The sequence below is a fragment of the Oncorhynchus clarkii genome, chromosome 24, assembly GCF_045791955.1.
Source record: "Oncorhynchus clarkii lewisi isolate Uvic-CL-2024 chromosome 24, UVic_Ocla_1.0, whole genome shotgun sequence".
In the NCBI taxonomy this organism is placed as follows: Eukaryota; Metazoa; Chordata; class Actinopteri; order Salmoniformes; family Salmonidae; genus Oncorhynchus; species Oncorhynchus clarkii.
The window spans coordinates 15,239,960-15,259,837 of NC_092170.1; the positions used below are offsets into that span (position 1 = coordinate 15,239,960).

The 19,878-nt window shown below is 47.8% G+C and overlaps 1 protein-coding gene across 1 annotated transcript in view; it reads right to left on the bottom strand.

Moving 5' to 3' along the window:
• LOC139382269 (neurobeachin-like) overlaps positions 1-19,878 on the bottom strand; it is a 318,332-nt gene that overhangs the window by 49,225 nt on the left and 249,229 nt on the right. Inside the window, exons 43-45 of the mRNA XM_071126139.1 lie at positions 15,591-15,708; positions 15,241-15,343; positions 6,793-6,908 (exon numbers count right to left, since the gene is read on the bottom strand). Coding sequence (XP_070982240.1) covers positions 6,793-6,908; positions 15,241-15,343; positions 15,591-15,708 — 337 coding nt within the window. The remainder of the gene's footprint in view (positions 1-6,792; positions 6,909-15,240; positions 15,344-15,590; positions 15,709-19,878) is intronic.

Here is a 19,878-nt window from a genome sequence, read left to right on the forward strand (position 1 = left end):
ATAATGTGTATGTATATGGTACTGATTTGTGTATGAGTGTGTGTGTGTGTGTATGAGTGTGTGTGTGTGTGTGTGTGTGTGTATGAGTGTGTGTGTGTGTGTATGAGTGTGTTGACTCACCCTACTTGTAGAAAAACGCCAATGCCATCCTCCTCTCTTTCATGTTTCTGAAATGGTCTATGACTCTGTCATACAGTACACGCTTTTATTTTTTTTTGTCCTAGACTACTTGGCTAAAACGCTTGCTGCTAGCCTAACTTCCTTTCATGGGCAACGATTAACCAGCTAGTTAACATTAGCCTTCTACATCTAGCTACATATTGAACTTCCATCCTCTCAGGCCAGGGGCACAATGTATGAATTTGTGGTTGAGTCAGAATCGCCATTATAATCATTGGCCAGTATGGAGAATTAAGTAAAACCAAGGCCAAATCCCCATCTCTGTTCATGGCTAATTTAAGAAAGGGCACATTTTTGCTAGCTACAGTGCCTTGCGAAAGTATTCTGCCCCCTTGAACTTTGCGACCTTTTGCCACATTTCAGGCTTCAAACATAAAGATATAAAACTGTATTTTTTTGTGAAGAATCAACAACAAGTGGGACACAATCATGAAGTGGAACGACATTTATTGGATATTTCAAACTTTTTTAACAAATCAAAAACTGAAAAATTGGGCGTGCAAAATTATTCAGCCCCTTTACTTTCAGTGCAGCAAACTCGCTCCAGAAGTTCAGTGAGGATCTCTGAATGATCCAATGTTGACCTAAATGACTAATGATGATAAATACAATCCACCTGTGTGTAATCAAGTCTCCGTATAAATGCACCTGCACTGTGATAGTCTCAGAGGTCCGTTAAAAGCGCAGAGAGCATCATGAAGAACAAGGAACACACCAGGCAGGTCCGAGATACTGTTGTGAAGAAGTTGAAAGCCGGATTTGGATACAAAAAGATTTCCGAAGCTTTAAACATCCCAAGGAGCACTGTGCAAGCGATAATATTGAAATGGAAGGAGTATCAGACCACTGCAAATCTACCAAGACCTGGCGGTCCCTCTAAACTTTCAGCTCATACAAGGAGAAGACTGATCAGAGATGCAGCCAAGAGGCCCATGATCACTCTGGATGAACTGCAGAGATCTACAGCTGAGGTGGGAGACTCTGTCCATAGGACAACAATCAGTCGTATATTGCACAAATCTGGCCTTTATGGAAGAGTGGCAAGAAGAAAGCCATTTCTTAAAGATATCCATAAAAAGTGTTGTTTAAAGTTTGCCACAAGCCACCTGGGAGACACACCAAACATGTGGAAGAAGGTGCTCTGGTCAGATGAAACCAAAATGGAACTTTTTGGCAACAATGCAAAACGTTATGTTTGGCGTAAAAGCAACACAGCTGAACACACCATCCCCACTGTCAAACATGGTGGTGGCAGCATCATGGTTTGGGCCTGCTTTTCTTCAGCAGGGACAGGGAAGATGGTTAAAATTGATGGGAAGATGGATGGAGCCAAATACAGGACCATTCTGGAAGAAAACCTGATGGAGTCTGCAAAAGACCTGAGACTGGGACAGAGATTTGTCTTCCAACAAGACAATGATCCAAAACATAAAGCAAAATCTACAATGGAATGGTTCAAAAATTAACATATCCAGGTGTTAGAATGGCCAAGTCAAAGTCCAGACCTGAATCCAATCGAGAATCTGTGGAAAGAACTGAAAACTGCTGTTCACAAATGCTCTCCATCCAACCTCACTGAGCACGAGCTTTTTTGCAAGGAGGAATGGGAAAAAATGTCAGTCTCTTGATGTGCAAAACTGATAGAGACATACCCCAAGCGACTTACAGCTGTAATCGCAGCAAAAGGTGGCGCTACAAAGTATTAACTTAAGGGGGCTGAATAATTAGGCACGCCCAATTTTTCAGTTTTTGATTTGTTAAAAAAGTTTGAAATATCCAATAAATGTCGTTCTACTTCATGATTGTGTCCCACTTGTTGTTGATTCTTCACAAAAAAATACAGTTTTATATCTTTATGTTTGAAGCCTGAAATGGTCGCAAAGTTCAAGGGGGCAGAATACTTTCGCAAGGCACTGTATCTAGCCACGGGTGGACAATAACACGGTGAGATGCTACAATTACATATTTTTCTGTCAATGACTTTTGGCTGTATGCGATGTGATTGGTCTGAAGCCAAATCCAAACTGGCTTCTCTTGACACTTTTTTTTGGTGCGCCAGGACCATTCACAGTTGAGCTCACTCAGTTTAGCTCAACGGTGATTGCCTATTTTTATCAAGGAAGGCCAAATCCTTGGTGGCTTCCCTTGCATTCAATGCTACGGGCGGCAACAATATCCTACTCTTTTTGACAAGACAGCATCAGATAGATGGGTTACACATACAGAGACAGAGAGGCGCTGAGAGACGATATATCAATTATTATTTATTTATTTGGTCAATGTTTTGGGGAAGCCTAGCTTCCCTTGGCATCCATGAAGACATGCCACTGTTTCAGGGTAGTAAGTTGGTAGTTTGTTGATATCCTTCTGGTGGTGTGGGGGCTGTCGTTTGACAAATGGGTGGGGCTATATCCTGCCTGGTTGGGCATGTCAGGGGGTATCGTCGGACGGGGCACACAGTGTCCCCCGACCCTCACTGTCTCAGTCCCCAGTAGCTATGCTGAAATAGTCTATGTACCGGGGGGCTAGGGTCAGTCTGTCCTATCTGGTGTATTTCTCCTGTCTTATCTGGTGTACTGTGTGATCTTAAGTATGCTCCCTCTAATTCTCCCATCTCTCTCTCTCCCCTCCTGGAGGACCTGTGCCTTAAGACCATGCTTCAGTACTACCTGGCCTGGCAACTCCTGGCTCTGCCTGTCTCCAGTCCACCTGGTTGTGCTGCTGATCCAGTTTCTGCTGTTCTGCCTGCGGCTATGGAACCCTGACCTGTTCACCGGACCTGCGACCTTATCCTGAACCTACTGTTTCGACCCCCTCTATCCCTCTCGCTCTATCTACCGCACCTGCTGTCTCGACCTCTGAATGCTTGGCTATGAAAAGCTAACTGACATTTACTCCTGAGGTGCTGACCTGTTGCACCTTCTATAACCAATGTGATTATTATTTGACCCTGTTGGTCATCTATCAACATTTGAACATATTGAAGAACAATCTAGCCTTAATGGCCATGTACTCCACCAATTTCCACCGGCACAGCCAGAAGAGGACTGGACAGCCCCTCAGATCCTCTCTAGGTTTCTTCCTAGGTTCCTGCCTTCAAGGGAGTTTTTCCTAGCCACCGTGCTCTTTGGGGTTTTAGTCTGGGTTTCTGTATAGCACTTTGTGACATCCACTGATGTAATAAGGGCATTATAAATCAATGGGGTTGATGATTGATTGACTGTGTGTCTGTGTGTTGGTGCGCTCTTCCTTTCTCTGCATGACCCTGATGAGTATATTAGGCCAGTCTGGTGTTGGGGTTCAACGTTTCTTATACAGAAGCAAACCAAATGAAACGGGGAGGGACCTACCTGAATTTGACCAATAGAAACTCTCGTTTTGCTCGGTTTGCTTCTGTTTGTTTTGTAAACGGTCTCCGTAATGAAAACGTCCATGGTTAGGAGCAAAGGGTGTATGTGTGTGTGTGTGTGTGTGTGTGTGTGTGTGTGTGTGTGTGTGTGTGTGTGTGTGTGTGTAGTGTGTATGTGTAGTGTGTACATGTAGTGTGTGTAGTGTGTACATGTAGTGTGTGTAGCGTGTACGTGTAGTGTGTATATGTTGTGTGTATATGTAGTGTGTGTATGTAGTGTGTGTGTACATGTAGTATGTGTATGTAGTGTGTGTAGTGTGTGTATATGTAGTGTGTGTGTACTGTGTATATGTAGCGTGTGTAGTGTGAATATGTAGTATGTGTGTGTAGTGTGTATATGTAATATGTGCAGTGTGTATATGTAGTGTGTGCAGTCTGTTTATGTAGTGTGTGCAGTGTGTATATGTATTCTGTGTTATATATGTAATTACAGAGATATAGAACTGTTCTCCTGGTCACCGTGTGGTCGTTGAACACGCCTGATGTGACACCGCCAGGCTAACCTCCTGATTGGACAGCCGTTGGAGGTTACCATGGATACCTCAGTCATGGCGGTGCCAACATGCAGCTGTACTGAGGGTTGCCAGATGTGAGAGCTTAGTTTTCCTTTTCAGGAAAATGGTTTTGATGGTTTTCAGATGGAACCCTAACTCAGCCATGAGAACCACGAGGAGCTCCTCAACCGTCCAAGTCGCCACAAGTCCTCTCTAATTTCACACTGCTATGGACTGGTCCAATCAGAAGACACTGCTATGGGCTGTCCAATAAGTAAGCACTGTTATGGGCTGTTCCAATCAGAAGAACAGAGAACAGAACTATGGGTGTGATGGTGTGATATCAACAACTGATTATAGAGCAGTATTACACACTAGCAGAAAACCCACAACAGCCAGTCAAACAGGAGATAGGAGACCACCCTTCAACCTCCCACTCTCCCAGCATCCTAGCCTCCCATCCTCCCAGCATACTAGCCTCCCATCCTCCCAGCCCCCTAGCCCCCCAACCTTCCAGCCCCCAGCTCCCAAGCCTCCCATCCTCCTAGCACCCTAGCCAACCAGCCCCCTAACCTCCAATCCTTTGAGCCCCCTAGCCTCCCAGACCCCTAGACTCCCATCTTCCCATCCTCCCAGACCCCTAGCCTCCCAACCTTCTATCCCCCCAGCTCCCTAACCTCTCATCCTCTGATCCCTCTAGCCTTCCATCCTCCCAGCCCCCTAGCTTCCAAACCTCCCAGCCCCATAAACTCCCAGCCACCTAGCCTCCTATCCTCCCAACCCCCTAGCCTCTCTGCAATGTTCTGCTCTTTCACCAAACTACCAGCCTCAGATAGCTTCTCAAACTTCTAGCTTCCCTGCACTACAATGTTCTGATCTGTCCCCAACCTCTAAGCTCTGTGTGCCCCTGGGGGCTACTCTTACTTCCTCTGACAGAAACATGTCATACCCAAATGATAATGTACTTGATTAGGACACAGAAGTTCCCACAGCAAATAAGATGGCTGCTGAGTGTTTAACATAGTTTAATGGAAGGGTGGTTCTCCTGCTACTGTGATGTATAGATAGAATTAGAATTATTAGGGTTAGATCTGGGTGTTGTGAATGGTACATTATGATGCTGGGTTAGGGTTAGAGTTGTTAAGGCGATTTTAAGTCACTCTGGACAACAGCGTCTGAAAAATGACCAACTTGTAAATGTAGATACAATATGATATGATAGTGGGTTAGGGTAAGAGCAGGGTGTTATGGATGCTACACATCTAAAATCACACGCATGCCCCGGGGTGATGCACACAGCTAATTCCCAGAGCTACTTTGACAGACTGCATGTCACAAGACTGCATTAGCCCACTGAGCTTAAGCCCGGACATTAGCTTGGAGAGATAACGGTGTGAGTAGATTTACCACGGTTGTAGCCTGTTCCTGTTCTGGGGTGATGGTGTAGGAGGGAGAGGGGGGTCCTGTGTGTGAGGGTGTATGGAGGAGACAGGGGTGAGGGTGTAAGAGTGTAGGGGCGGGATAGGGATGGTAGTGTGGTGTGGGTAGATGTTCCAGTGCTATTCTAGGGTGGTGGTGTAGGGAAAGACGGGTGAGGGGTGTGAGGTGGGTGCGAGGTTATAGGGAGGAGATGCGTTGTGGGTAGAGTTCCAGCCTGTTCTGAAGTGTCAGGATGATACCCACACACACACAACACACACTCTGACATGTCAGAATGTTAATAACAGTAGAATAGTGTTTAATTAGAAGAGCACTGGCTGCATGTTAACACCTTTTGCCCTCTCTTCCTCCTCCACCACCCCTCCTCCTCTTGCCTCCATCTCCCTCCTGTCTTCCACCCCAACTCCCCTGACACTTCCGGCAGCTCAGGTCATTACCACACATTTTTTATGAATTTCCACCATGTTTTTCTGTCTGCCGTACATCTAATTAGATGACAATAACATATCGAACTCACGCCACAGATAAATATAAATATGCATGAATCTGCAGCGAGCGAGGGATGTGACACCTCTCAGAGAGGAGTGTTGCGGCAGGCGCTCTCGTCTTCCAGTTAGTCACAGTTCAGAGGCGACAAAGAGGCACGCACACGCACGCACCCACACCCACACGCACCCACACACACACACACACACACACACACACACACACACACACACACACACACACACACACACACACACACACACACACACACACACACACACACACACACACACACACACACACACACACACACACACACACACACACAACCCCTAATTATCCTGGAGGATGGGTGATCTGCAATAGTCTTGCTTCCTTTTTCCTTATTTTCTTGCTTCAAATAAGTCAGTCATATTCCTCCACATGAACAGTGAAGTAAGGCTACCTACATTACGAACAGTACTACTGCTTAGGAGTGAACTGAACACTGAAGAGAGCATCTGGCTCCTTAAACAAAGACAACTTACCTGTAGGTCCTGGCTGGGGTGTTTTAACAGCCAGTCAACAACAACATACACTACATTCATCATGGTAGAATAATAGATTATGAGATTTTGGGTATGGAGAGAAGAGGTGATCGGCTCAATACAACAACATGCATCCATCCAAGATGAGGGGGAGAGGGCATAGGAGAGAGGGAGAAAGGGAGAGGAGGGAAAAGAGGAGAGAGGAGGAGACTGAGAAAGGAGAGAGGAGGAAAAAGGGTGGAGAAGGGATGCTGACCTGCGACGGTGTTGAGGAACATGAGGTACTCGAAGTTGGAGATCTCCCTCCTCTGCCAGCGCTGGGTCATGTTAGACGACTTGAAGAGCTGCCGGGGCGTCGCCATGGAGATACGCCTGCACAACAACAGAGGAAGAAACACCTTAGGTTGTGTCCAAAATGGAACCCTTTTCCCTATTTATTGCACTACTTTTGACCAGGAATCATTCATACCAATGAGGTTTAAGTAAGAGGTTCGTAAGTGTACTCAAGAAACCTAAGTGCACAACCAGACACACATAGACCAGCTAAAGACCAAAACTCCCAGACACGCAATCATTCAGTGAGAACTCAGAGCAGCACACACTGGCACCGTGTGACAGCTTCATCAGCATGTGAGACCTAAGCATTCTTCAGCCATGACCAAAGTGTCAGAGTCGTGCAGGCCTTGAAGTGACTTCAACTCAACACATGGGGAGAATCAAAAGTTGGATGGAGGCTGTTTCTAAAAGACCTAACAATACTAGCTAACACTAGTCAATACCTAACATTAGCACATAGCTAACACTAGCCGATAGCTAACACTAACTGAAAGCTAACGCTAACCAATCGCTAACACTAGCTGATAGCTAATACTAGCTAACAACAGAGAGCTAACACTGGCCAATCAACGGCTAACACTAGCTAACTGATTGCTAACAATAGATGTGTGTTTTGTGGTGCTTAATGACAGGGTGTAGGTATGGTAAAGGGTCTGTCCTCCGTCTCCTTCTGTGTATTTTACTGTGCGGTCAGGAAGGCAGGCAGGCTGCAGCTCTGTGCTACAGAGACTTAACTCAGAGAATTAGATCAGTTCAGTCAATGACCACTCATTCCAATGACGGGAGCAATGGAATTCACTTCCTGTTGAACGCGGAACGAGGGAGAGCTCGGTTTGTTGTTTTGGAACGTTTGCTCTTTTGAAAGTGTATTAAAAGGTTTCTTAGTAGCTAGCTACTTTTTGAGTTTGGTCCTGCAATACAGTTGCATCAGTTGCTGGGACTGCTACTCTCAGTGATCCTGCCGACCAAGGCCGGGTCTAAGGACTTATTTGGCGTAACAGTTAGCCTAGCTGCTAGCTAGCTGCCTATCAAGCTAGTGGGGTTTTTCTGACGGCTTGAATACAGCCCACGATGCGGTTAGCCATTGTGGCTGGGACAACGGATTGTCCCGGGCTTGTGGCTGGCTAGAACCCTGCTGTTTATTGTTGTTTTCAATCTTCCCTGTGACTTATTCTGTCTGGAAATGCGAGGAGTAACAGTGTAACCTACGTTGCTACCATGACAAAGACCAAAGCCGGCGGGAGTACCTTGAGGACAGTGGTGTCTATCTATCACAGATGAAGGATCTTTAAAACAAACGAAAATAGTTCTACAAGCAGTTGTTACAACAACAGAAAATAGCTTGTGTTTGTCCAAATACTGGTAGAGTCAACTAATTAAAGAAAGGACGACCTGACCAGAGATGTCCAAGACCTGAGGAACAGTTTGTAGTTCTCCCAGGGTCAGCTATGAGTTTAAACAGGAGAGCGGCAAGATGACAGCAATCTGTGAATCATTGAGAGAGTACATCAGTTCTATATGTGAATCCATGATAACAATGACGGAGAAATCAGATTATCTTGAGGGACAATCAAGGTGGAACAACATGGTTGTGGATGGAATTGCAGAATCTCCACATAAGACCTGGATGGAGTCTGAGAACAAAGTGGGGGAAATGATCTCGGAGAAACTGAAGATGCACCACAGGAAGGTTGAGGTGGAGCACGCCCACAGAATTGGAAAACCCATCACCGGCCCAGGTGACAGGCCCAGGCCGATAGTGGTGAAGTTCCTGAGGTTCAAGGACAAGGTAGCCCTTCTGGAAGGAGCAAAGAACTTGAGGGGAATGTATATCTTCCTCAACAAGGACAATCCTGAAGCTGTGCGCAGAAGAGGAAATCCCAGCCATGAAAGCTGCCAGAGTGCGTGGGGATATTGCTTACATCCGCTATGACAGGATCATTGTCAACTCTCCCCTCCAAAAGCCTGGAAGGGATGGGAGAGCCACGCCTATGGGTTCATAGCAGCACACACACACACCAACTGATTAATGGACTGCTGAATGTATATTTTTTTTATCTTGCTTTGTTTTCTCTTTTCCATATTATGTCTATCTCTGATAAGCTACCCAGGAAAGGGCTCAAAATAGCTATATATATGTGAATATACTGTATGTAGCCTTAGAAATAAGGATAATGAAATCAATAACTTGCTAACATCAGATAACATTTGTACAGTGCCTTGCGAAAGTATTCGGCCCCCTTGAACTTTGCGACCTTTTGCCACATTTCAGGTTTCAAACAAAAATATATAAAACTGTATTTTTTTGTAAGGAATCAACAACAAGTGGGACACAATCATGAAGTGGAACAACATTTATTGGATATTTCAAACTTTTTTAACAAATCAAAAACTTAAAAATTGGGCGTGCAAAATTATTCACCCCCCTTAAGTTAATACTTTGTAGCGCCACCTTTTGCTGCGATTACAGCTGTAAGTCGCTTGGGGTATGTCTCTATCAGTTTTGCACATCGAGAGACTGACATTTTTTTTCCCATTCCTCCTTGCAAAACAGCTCGAGCTCAGTGAGGTTGGATGGAGAGCATTTGTGAACAGCAGTTTTCAGTTCTTTCCACAGATTCTCGATTGGATTCAGGTCTGGTGTTTGGCCATTCTAACACCTGGATATGTTTATTTTTGAACCATTCCATTGTAGATTTTGCTTTATGTTTTGGATCATTGTCTTGTTGGAAGACAAATCTCAGTCCCAGTCTCAGGTCTTTTGCAGACTCCATCAGGTTTTCTTCCAGAATGGTCCTGTATTTGGCTCCATCCATCTTCCCATCAATTTTAACCATCTTCCCTGTCCCTGCTGAAGAAAAGCAGGCCCAAACCATGATGCTGCCACCACCATGTTTGACAGTGGGGATGGTGTGTTCAGGGTGATGAGCTGTGTTGCTTTTACGCCAAACATAACATTTTGCATTGTTGCCAAAAAGTTCAATTTTGGTTTCATCTGACCAGAGCACCTTCTTCCACATGTTTGGTGTGTCTCCCATGTGGCTTGTGGCAAACTTTAAACGACACTTTTTATGGATATCTTTAAGAAATAGCTTTCTTCTTGCCACTCTTCCATAAAGGCCAGATTTGTGCAATATACGACTGATTGTTGTCCTATGGACAGAGTCTCCCACCTCAGCTGTAGATCTCTACAGTTCATCCAGAGTGATCATGGGCCTCTTGGCTGCATCTCTGATCAGTCTTCTCCTTGTATGAGCTGAAAGTTTAGAGGGACGGCCAGGTCTTGGTAGATATGCAGTGGTCTGATACTCCTTCCATTTCAATATTATCGCTTGCACAGTGCTCCTTGGGATGTTTAAAGCTTGGGAAATCTTTTTGTATCCAAATCCGGCTTTAAACTTCTTCACAACACTATCTCAGACCTGCCTGGTGTGTTCCTTGTTCTTCATGATGCTCTCTGCGCTTTTAACGGACCTCTGAGACTATCACAGTGCAGGTGCATTTATACGGAGACTTGATTACACACAGGTGGATTGTATTTATCATCATTAGTCATTTAGGTCAACATTGGATCATTCAGGGATCCTCACTGAACTTCTGGAGAGAGTTTGCTGCACTGAAAGTAAAGGGGCTGAATAATTTTGCACGCCCAATTTTTCAGTTTTTGATTTGTTAAAAAAGTTTGAAATATCCAATAAATGTCGTTCCATTTCATGATTGTGTCCCACTTGTTGTTGATTCTTCACAAAAAAATACAGTTTTATATCTTTATGTTTGAAGCCTGAAATGTGGCAAAAGGTCGCAAAGTTCAAGGGGGCCGAATACTTTCGCAAGTGTAACGGTTTTCTTCTATCTCCTCCTCTGATGAAGAGGTAGAACAAGGATCGGACCAAAATGCAGCGTGTAGATTGTGATCCATGTTTTAATGAACAAACGTAAAACACGAATCAATACAAACACTCCAAAATAAAGAACGTGATGAACGTAACGAAAACCTAAACAGCCTATCTGGTGAAAACACGTAGACAGGAACAATCACCCACAAACACACAGTGAAACCCAGGCTACCTAAATATGGTTCCCAATCAGAGACAATGACGAACACCTGCCTCTGATTGAGAACCATATCAGGCCGAACATAGAACTAGACAAACTAGACATGTAACATAGAATGCCCACTCAGATCACACCCTGACCAACCACAACATAGAAATATACAAAGTAAACTATGGTCAGGGTGTGACAGTACCCCCCCCCCCCAAGGTGCGGACTCCGGCCGCAAAACCTGAACCTATAGGGGAGGGTCTGGGTGGGCATCTGTCCGCGGTGGCGGCTCTGGCGCTGGACGTGGACCCCACTCCATAATCGTTTTAGTCCACCTCCTTAGCGTCCCTAGATAGGTTACCCTCCTTAATGACCGCTCGGGACAGAGGGACAGCTCGGGCCAGAGGTAGCTCGGGACTGATGGGTAGCTCAGCACTGAGAGGAAGCTCAGCACTGAGAGGAAGCTCAGCACTGAGAGGAAGCCCAGGCAGATAGTTGGATCTAGCAGATCCTGGCTGACTGGAGAATCTGGAAGAGTCTGGTCGACTGGCAGATCTGGAAGAGTCTGGTCGACTGGCAGATCTAGCAGATCCTGGCTGACTGGAGAATCTGGAAGAGTCTGGTCGACTGGCAGATCTGGAAGAGTCTGGTCGACTGGCAGATCTAGAAGAGTCTGGTCGACTGGCAGATCTGGAAGAGTCTGGTCGACTGGCAGATCTGGAAGAGTCTGGTCGACTGGCAGCTCTTGCTGCTCCATGCTGACTGGCTGCCCCATGCTGACTGGCAGCTCTGGCTGCTCCATGCTGACTGGCTGCTCCATGCTGACTGACAGCTCTGGCTGCTCCATGCTGACTGGCAGCTCTGGCTGCTCCAAGCTGAATGGCAGCTCTGGCTGCTCCATGCTGACTGGCTGCTCTGGCTGCTCCATGCTGACTGGCTGCTCTGGCTGCTCCATGCTGACTGGCGGCCCTGGCTGCTCCATGCTGACTGGCGGCCCTGGCTGCTCCATGCTGACTGGCGGCCCTGGCTGCTCCATGCTGACTGGCGGCCCTGGCTGCTCCATGCTGACTGGCGGCCCTGGCTGCTCCATGCTGACTGGCGGCCCTGGCTGCTCCATGCTGACTGGCGGCTCTGGCTGCTCCATGCTAACTGGCAGCTCTGGCGGCTCCTTGCAGACTGGCAGCTCTGGCGGCTCCTTGCAAACTGGCAGCTTTGGCGGCATCCTGCAGACTGGCAGCTCTGGCGGCTCCTTGCAGACTGGCAGCTCCCTGCAGACTGGCAGCTCTATGCAGACTGGCAGCTCCTTGCAGACTGGCAGCTCCTTGCAGACTGGCAGCTTCTTGCAGACTGGCAGCTCCTTGCAGACTGGCAGCTCCTTGCAGACTGACAGTTCCGAACAGGCGGGAGACTCCGGCAGCGCTGTAGAGGCTGACAGCGCTAAACAGGCGGGAGACTCCAACAGCGCTGAAAAGGAGGAAGGCTCTGGCAGCGCTGGACAGGCGAGACGCACTGTAGGCCTGATGCGTGGTGCTGGCACTGGTGGTACTGGGCCGAGGACACGCACAGGAAGCCTTGTGCGGGGAGCTGCTACCGGAGGGCTGGGGTGTGGAGGTGGTACTGGAAAGACCGGACCGTGCAGGCGTACTGGAGCTCTTGAGCACCGAGCCTGCCCAACCTTACCTGGTTGAATGCTCACGGTCGCCCTGCCAGTGCGGCGAGGTGGAATAGCCCGCACTGGGCTATGCAGGCGAACCGGAGACACCGAGCGCAAGGCTGGTGCCATGTAAGCCGGCCCAAGGAGACACACTGGGGACCAGATGCGTAGAGCCGGCTTCATGGCATTAGGCTCGACGCTCAATCTAGCCCGGCCGACACGCGGAGCTGGAATATACCGCACCGGGCTATGCACCCGCACTGGAGACACCGTGCGCACCACTGCATAACACGGTGCCTGTCCGGTCTCTCTAGCCCCCCGGTAAGCACAGGGAGTCTGCCCAGGTCTCCTACCTGGCGTAGCCATACTCCCTGTTAGCCCCCCCCCCCAAGAAATTTTTGGGGCTGCCTCTCAGGCTTCCATCCGCTACGTCGTGCTGCCTCCTCAAATCTGCGCCTCTCAGCTTTCGCCGCCTCCAGTTCTTCCTTGGGGCGGCGATATTCTCCAGGCTGAGCCCAGGGTCCTTTACCGTCCAGTTCCTCCTCCCATGTCCATTTCTCCAGGTGGTGCAGCCTCTCCCACTGCAGCTGCTCCTGCTGCTGCTGCCTCTGTTCCTTCTCCTGCTGCACCTTGGTGCGGCTACACTCCCCTGGTTTAGCCCAGGGTCCTCTCCCGTCGAGGATTTCCTCCCATGTCCAGAAATCCTTACTATGTATCTCCTCTTTTCGCTGCTGTTGCTGCCTGTTGACACGCTGCTTGGTCCGTTGGTGGTGGGTGATTCTGTAACGGTTTTCTTCTATCTCCTCCTCTGATGAAGAGGTAGAACAAGGATCGGACCAAAATGCAGCGTGTAGATTGTGATCCATGTTTTAATGAACAAACGTAAAACACGAATCAATACAAACACTCCAAAATAATAAACGTAATGAAAACCGAAACAGCCTATCTGGTGAAAACACGTAGACAGGAACAATCACCCACAAACACACAGTGAAACCCAGGCTACCTAAATATGGTTCCCAATCAGAGACAATGACGAACACCTGCCTCTGATTGAGAACCATATCAGGCCGAACATAGAACTAGACAAACTAGACATGTAACATAGAATGCCCACTCAGATCACACCCTGACCAACCACAACATAGAAATATACAAAGTAAACTATGGTCAGGGTGTGACAGCAAGGCTCACATAGATAATTCATTTGATGACACAGCATATACTATAACAACTGTAGAAGAGACAGAAATGCTAATGGGGGAGGTGTTGCTCTATATATTCAGAGCCATATCCCTCTAATTCATAGAGAAGGTCTCATGTCAAGTGTTATTGAAGTGCTGTGGTTGCAGGTTAACTTGGCACATCTAAAGCCTTTTCTTTTGGGGTGTTGCTTAGTATCTAAATCATATCTGTGAAATGCTTGATAGTGTATGTGATGTAAACAGAGAGGTCTACTTTCTTGGGGACCTGAATATTGACTGGTTTTCAAGCTGTCCACTCAAGAGGAATCTTCTCACTGTAACCAGTGCCTGTAATCTTGTTCAGGTTATTAATCAACCTACCAGGGTGTTTACAAACACTGCAGGAACAAGATCATCCACATGTATTGATCATATTTCTACTAATACTGTAGAACTTTGTTCTAAAGCTTTATCCGTACCTATTGGATGCAGTGATCACAATATAGTGGCTATATTCAGGAAAGCCAAAGTTCCAAAAGCTGGGCCTAAAATTTAGGGGAAGAGCTCTTTCTGTAGTAAAGAGATGCTCTGCTTTTTTGACACCACACTCCAAAAAGTCCTGCAGGCTCTAGTTTTGTTTGTCGTGTGGTTGAGTGCTACAAAGAAAGACCTAGTTAAGCTGAAGCTGGCCCAGATCAGAGCGGCACGTCTTGCTCTTCATTGCAGTCAGAGGGGTAATATAAATACTATGACTGACTGCATCACTTGTTCTTTTAATAAGAAACATGAATGTGTTGAAAAGTCTCAATTATTTGCATAATCAATTTAAACACAGCTTTGACACACACACACTTACCCCACCAGACATGCCACCAGGGGTCTTTTCACAGTCCCCAAATCCAGAACAAATTCAAGAAACCGTACAGTATTATATAGAGCCATTATTGCATGGAACTCTGTTCCATCTTATATTGCTCAAATAAACAGCAAACCTGGTTCCAAAAAACAGATGAAGCAACACCTCACTGCACAACGCCTCTCCTCTATTTGACCTATTTGATAGTTTGTGTATGTATTGATATGTAGGCTACGTGTGCCTTTTTTAAATTGATGTAGTTCTGTCCTTAAGCTGTTCTTGTCTATTAATGTTCTGTATTATGTCATGTTGTGTGTGGACCTCTGAAACAGTACAGAAATGTCTCTGCTGTAGGCAGGGTCAGCTGCTGGCAGGGACAGTTCCACTCTCCACAACACAAAGGAGGTAGATGGGGAGACTAACAATACACACCCTGCTAAATAATATGGACACAATGCACCCCATAATACTACTCTGGAGCCAGTATGGCAAAGGCCAAATACGAAACAAAATGTTTCATGAGCTAAACATGTAAATGTGTGTGTGTGTGTGTGTGTGTGTGTGTGTGTGTGTGTGTGTGTGTGTGTGTGTGTGTGTGTGTGTGTGTGTGTGTGTGTGTGTGTTAGTTACCTGGCTTGTGGTAGGCCATAGCTGGTTCCCACTCCGACCCTGGGTAGACTGTAGACCACCTTCTTCACTGTTGCCTGGTCTGGGAAGTTAAACATCACTGACGCTGGGAGGAGAGATAAAAAAACGTGATTAATAACAATTCTCAACACTATGTTAAAGTGGTTAAGAGAAGCAGTTTATTATATATTATCTTCAGAATGCAAACAGGACACATCTGAGACCAGAGTGTGGCTGTGTACAAAATGACACACTATTCTCTATGTAGTGCACTATGGGCTCTGGTCCAAAGTAGTGTACTATATAGGGAATAGGGTGGCATTTGGGACGTAGTGAGTGTGTGTGATGCTTACTCCTGTTGGCCATGAAGACCTCCAGGCCAGTGTTCTGGAGCAGGTATCGCCTGGAGAAGACCGCTCTGATCTCACTGAACATCCACTTACCATGCAGACCCTCGGAGTACGCCAGGACCTGCAGAGAGGAGAGGAAAAGAGAGGAGGAAAGGAACAGGAGGGGAAAGAGACCAGACAGATGGTTTACATTGTGACAAACACAGGTTGTAGACTGTTTCAACTAGGTTGTAGACTTCCATTGTCTCTAAACATTATATTTCCCAGATTCACCTCTGTCTTTAATATCTATTTCAGGTGGTCTGCAACACGCAACCAGGGTGTAAAAAAACAGGAAGAACAGGCCTCTGGGTTACACACATCAATACCAACACAAGAATAGGAGAGACAGAGAGGAGAGGGGAGAGGAAAGGAGAGGATGGGGGTGAGCAAAAGAGAGAAGAGAGGGGGATGAGGAGAGAGGGATCATTAGTGTGCAGCACCTCTGGGACAGCAGGTCTACTGAGGGAGTTTAAGAGAGGCCTCCGTGACAGGTGAAAAAAATCCCACTAACACACCTCCCGCTCTCCCTCCTTCCAACACTGTCTGAGCACTTGGTGCGGCCTAGTCTCCCCAGGTTACAATCACACACATTCCCATCCTATCAGTGTAGCTGGACACAGACAGAGACATGAGAACCACCCAGGGCGGGATGCGAGAGAGAACAGGTGAAACACAACACACAGAGAGGGGATGTAGCTCGAGCCTGACTGACAGTCCAGGGGGGGAACTAGGGAGGGAGGCAGAGTGAGATGTTGGGCTGGGGATGTTAGGTCCAATGCTAATGCTCATTTAAAACAGTGACAGGCAGGAGTAGAGTAGGAGAGGACAGGAAGAGGAGAGGGTAGGAGAGGACAGGAAGAGGAGAGGGTAGGAGAGGGGAGAAGAGGGGAGAAGAGGTGAGGGTAGGAGAGGACAGGAAGAGGAGAGGGTAGGAGAGGACAGGAAGAGGAGAGGGTAGGAGAGGACAGGAAGAGGAGAGGGTAGGAGAGGGGAGAAGAGGGGAGAAGAGGTGAGGATAGGAGAGGACAGGAAAAGGAGAGGGGAGGGGAGAAGAGGAGAGGGTAGGAGAGGACAGGAAGAGGAGAGGGTAGGAGAGGACAGGAAGAGGAGAGGGTAGGAGAGGACAGGAAGAGGAGAGGGTAGGAAAGGACAGGAAGAGGAGAGGGTAGGAGGGGATAGGAAGAGGAGAGGGTAGGAGAGGGGAGAAGAGGAGAGGGTAGGAGAGGACAGGAAGAGGTCAGGGTAGGAGAGGGGAGAAGACGAGAGGGTAGGAGAGGACAGGAAGAGAAGAGGGTAGGAGAGGACAGGAAGAGGAGAGGGTAGGAGAGGACAGGAAGAGGAGAGGGTAGGAGAGGGGAGAAGAGGAGAGGGTAGGAGAGGACAGGAAGAGGAGAGGGTAGGAGAGGGGAGAAGAGGTGAGGGTAGGAGAGGACAGGAAGAGGAGAGGGTAGGAGAGGACAGGAAGAGAAGAGGGTAGGAGAGGACAGGAAGAGGAGAGGGTAGGAGAGGGGAGAAGAGGAGAGGAGTTAGGCAGTGGTGCATTCATTTCTCCCTGGAATAGCTGTGGCTCGACCTCCCTGCCACAAAGTCTCTGGAGCTCAATTATAAGTGGATTAGATGGAGAGAAGTGGAGTGAAGGGCAGAAGGTGGCAGGTTTTAGGGAGCGAGGGAGTGAGAAGTGGAGGGTGCGAGGGAGGGAGAGGTGGGGGAGGGGTGGTGGCATCTCTGCTTCTCCTTCCTGTGCTGCCCCAGGTTGACAAATCAGCCACCCCAAATCAAATCAAATCAAATCAAATTTATTTATATAGCCCTTCGTACATCAGCTGATATCTCAAAGTGCTGTACAGAAACCCAGCCTAAAACCCCAAACAGCAAGCAATGCAGGTGTAGAAGCACGGTGGCTAGGAAAAACTCCCTAGAAAGGCCAAAACCTAGGAAGAAACCTAGAGAGGAACCAGGCTATGTGGGGTGGCCAGTCCTCTTCTGGCTGTGCCGGGTGGAGATTATAACAGAACATGGTCAAGATGTTCAAATGTTCATAAATGACCAGCATGGTCGAATAATAATAAGGCAGAACAGTTGAAACTGTTCTCAAGCTGTTCTCAAACTGTTCCCCAGGCTCTAACAGTTGTCATAGAGACAGACTGCCTGCTCAGAGAACATTTGTAGTAGGGAGCAGCTGAAGAGGAGGAGAGGAAAGATGGAGAGAGGGAGAGGTGGAGAGATTGGAGGAGATGGCGAAAGGGAGAGGTGGAGAGATGGGAGAGATGGGGGGATGGAGAAAGGGAGAGGTGGAGAGATGGGGGAGATGGAGAAAGGGAGAGATGGGGGGATGGAGAAAGGGAGAGGTGGAGAGATGGGGGAGATGGAGAAAGGGAGAGGTGGAGATATAGGGGAGATGGAGAAAGGGAGACTTGGAGAGATGGGGGAGATGGAGAAGGGGAGAGATGGGGGGATGGAGAAAGGGAGAGGTGGAGAGATGGGGGAGATGGAGAAGGGGAGACTTGGAGAGATGGGGGAGATGGAGAAGGGGAGAGATGGGGGGATGGAGAAAGGGAGAGGTGGGGGAGATGGAGAGAAGGAGCGGTAGAGAGAGAGAGAGAGATGGAGAGATTGTGAACAGATCAGGATGAAGAAAGATGAGGAAAATGAGGAAAATTACAAGAGAATACTATTACAATGCATGGCCTGATCAACCTTACATTAAAAACTACTGAAGAGGCTGTGTCTACATGGATGTATTACCCCTTCCTGGTTCCTCTTGTATGTTGCTATAACTGGGAACAGAGAGCATGCAGGCCAGGCCAGGCCACAGGGTTAAAGACAGACAGTGCAGGCCAGAGGCCTCACCAGCAACAAAACACAGGCTAAAAAGCCTCCGCTTCAAACAGCCCACATCAAAACATTATGTCTGAACAACAAAGCCTTGACTTAAACCAACAAGCAGCGAGGGGCCCCTGCAGATTGGAGGCTTGACAAAGCCCAGAGAGAGAAGCAGCTGTAAGAAATGCCATTTAATGAACCTGTTTGCTGAAGCTGTCAAAGGTGTCAGAGCTGACGAGCGCTGGGGACACAGCCAGCCGGCCAGCCAGCCAGTCAGCCAGGCCCCAGACAGTCTTGCCTGCCAGATGGAGACTTCGGCCCCAATCTAATCAGCCCACCACCACGAAGGATGACCAAGGAGGACCAGGCCCCTCCAGATCCACCCCTTCTCCCCCTTACCCACCCCTACTCCCCCCTTGCCCAACCCACTACCCACCTCATCACCTCCCCTGCTCTGCTCACAGGCTGTCACACTACAGGGGGATGGATGGGGAGGGGCTGGAGGCAGACAAGCCCAGCCTTTTGTTTCCATTGCGGCCCCCCCAGCCCCCCACCTCACACACATTAAGATCCCATGGTGCGTGTGTGCTGCTCTACTAGCTGGGTGGAGATCATACCTCTCCTATAATGACCATAATGCAATTGAACATTTCTGTCTTTTGTTTCCTGTCCTTGTGTGATGTGACAGAGGGCGGATAGCTGCACTGAGCCTGTGGAACATCACATCAGTGTGGAGAAATATTGTGACAGCTGAAATGAGGAGAGACATCGGTGACAGCAGTGCTTAGGCTGAAGGTCACATGGAATAACATACAGTAGAAAACATCACATAGACGTAGAAGTCCCAAGCAGCAGGCGGTCTAAGTTTTGTTCATTGGTCCTTTTAGCAATTATTCAGCATTTACCCAGTATTGTCCTACGCTGTGTCTGACGTTAACCCCGTACTGTCCAGCCTGATTGAACAGTACGCATTTATATATTTATGTATTCATGTCAATGTGACTGACATTAATAAGTGTGTGTGCGTGCGTGCGTGCGTGTGTGCGAGTGTGTCAGTCAGTTCTGCTGAGATGGGGCCATAATAAGATGATTGAGTCAAGCCCCAAGCCAGCATGACTGATACAGTTATAAAAGAGAGGGGAGCAGAGTGACAACCTGCTATCATAGTAGATCCCTGTGTTCTCCCCTCACACAGCTAATAGAGTGACAACCTGCTATCATAGTAGATCCTCTGTGTTCTCCCCTCACACAGCTAATAGGCTTCTAGTGGAAAGCCTCGACACTGCCGGATCCACAGCCCAGGAGATGAGAGAACAGATGAGGATGAGAGAGAGAGAGGAGGGAGAGAGAGAGAGAGAGAAAGAGAGAGAGAAGGAGAGAGAGATAGAGAGGGAGAGAGAGAGAAGGAGAGAGAGAAGGAGAAAGA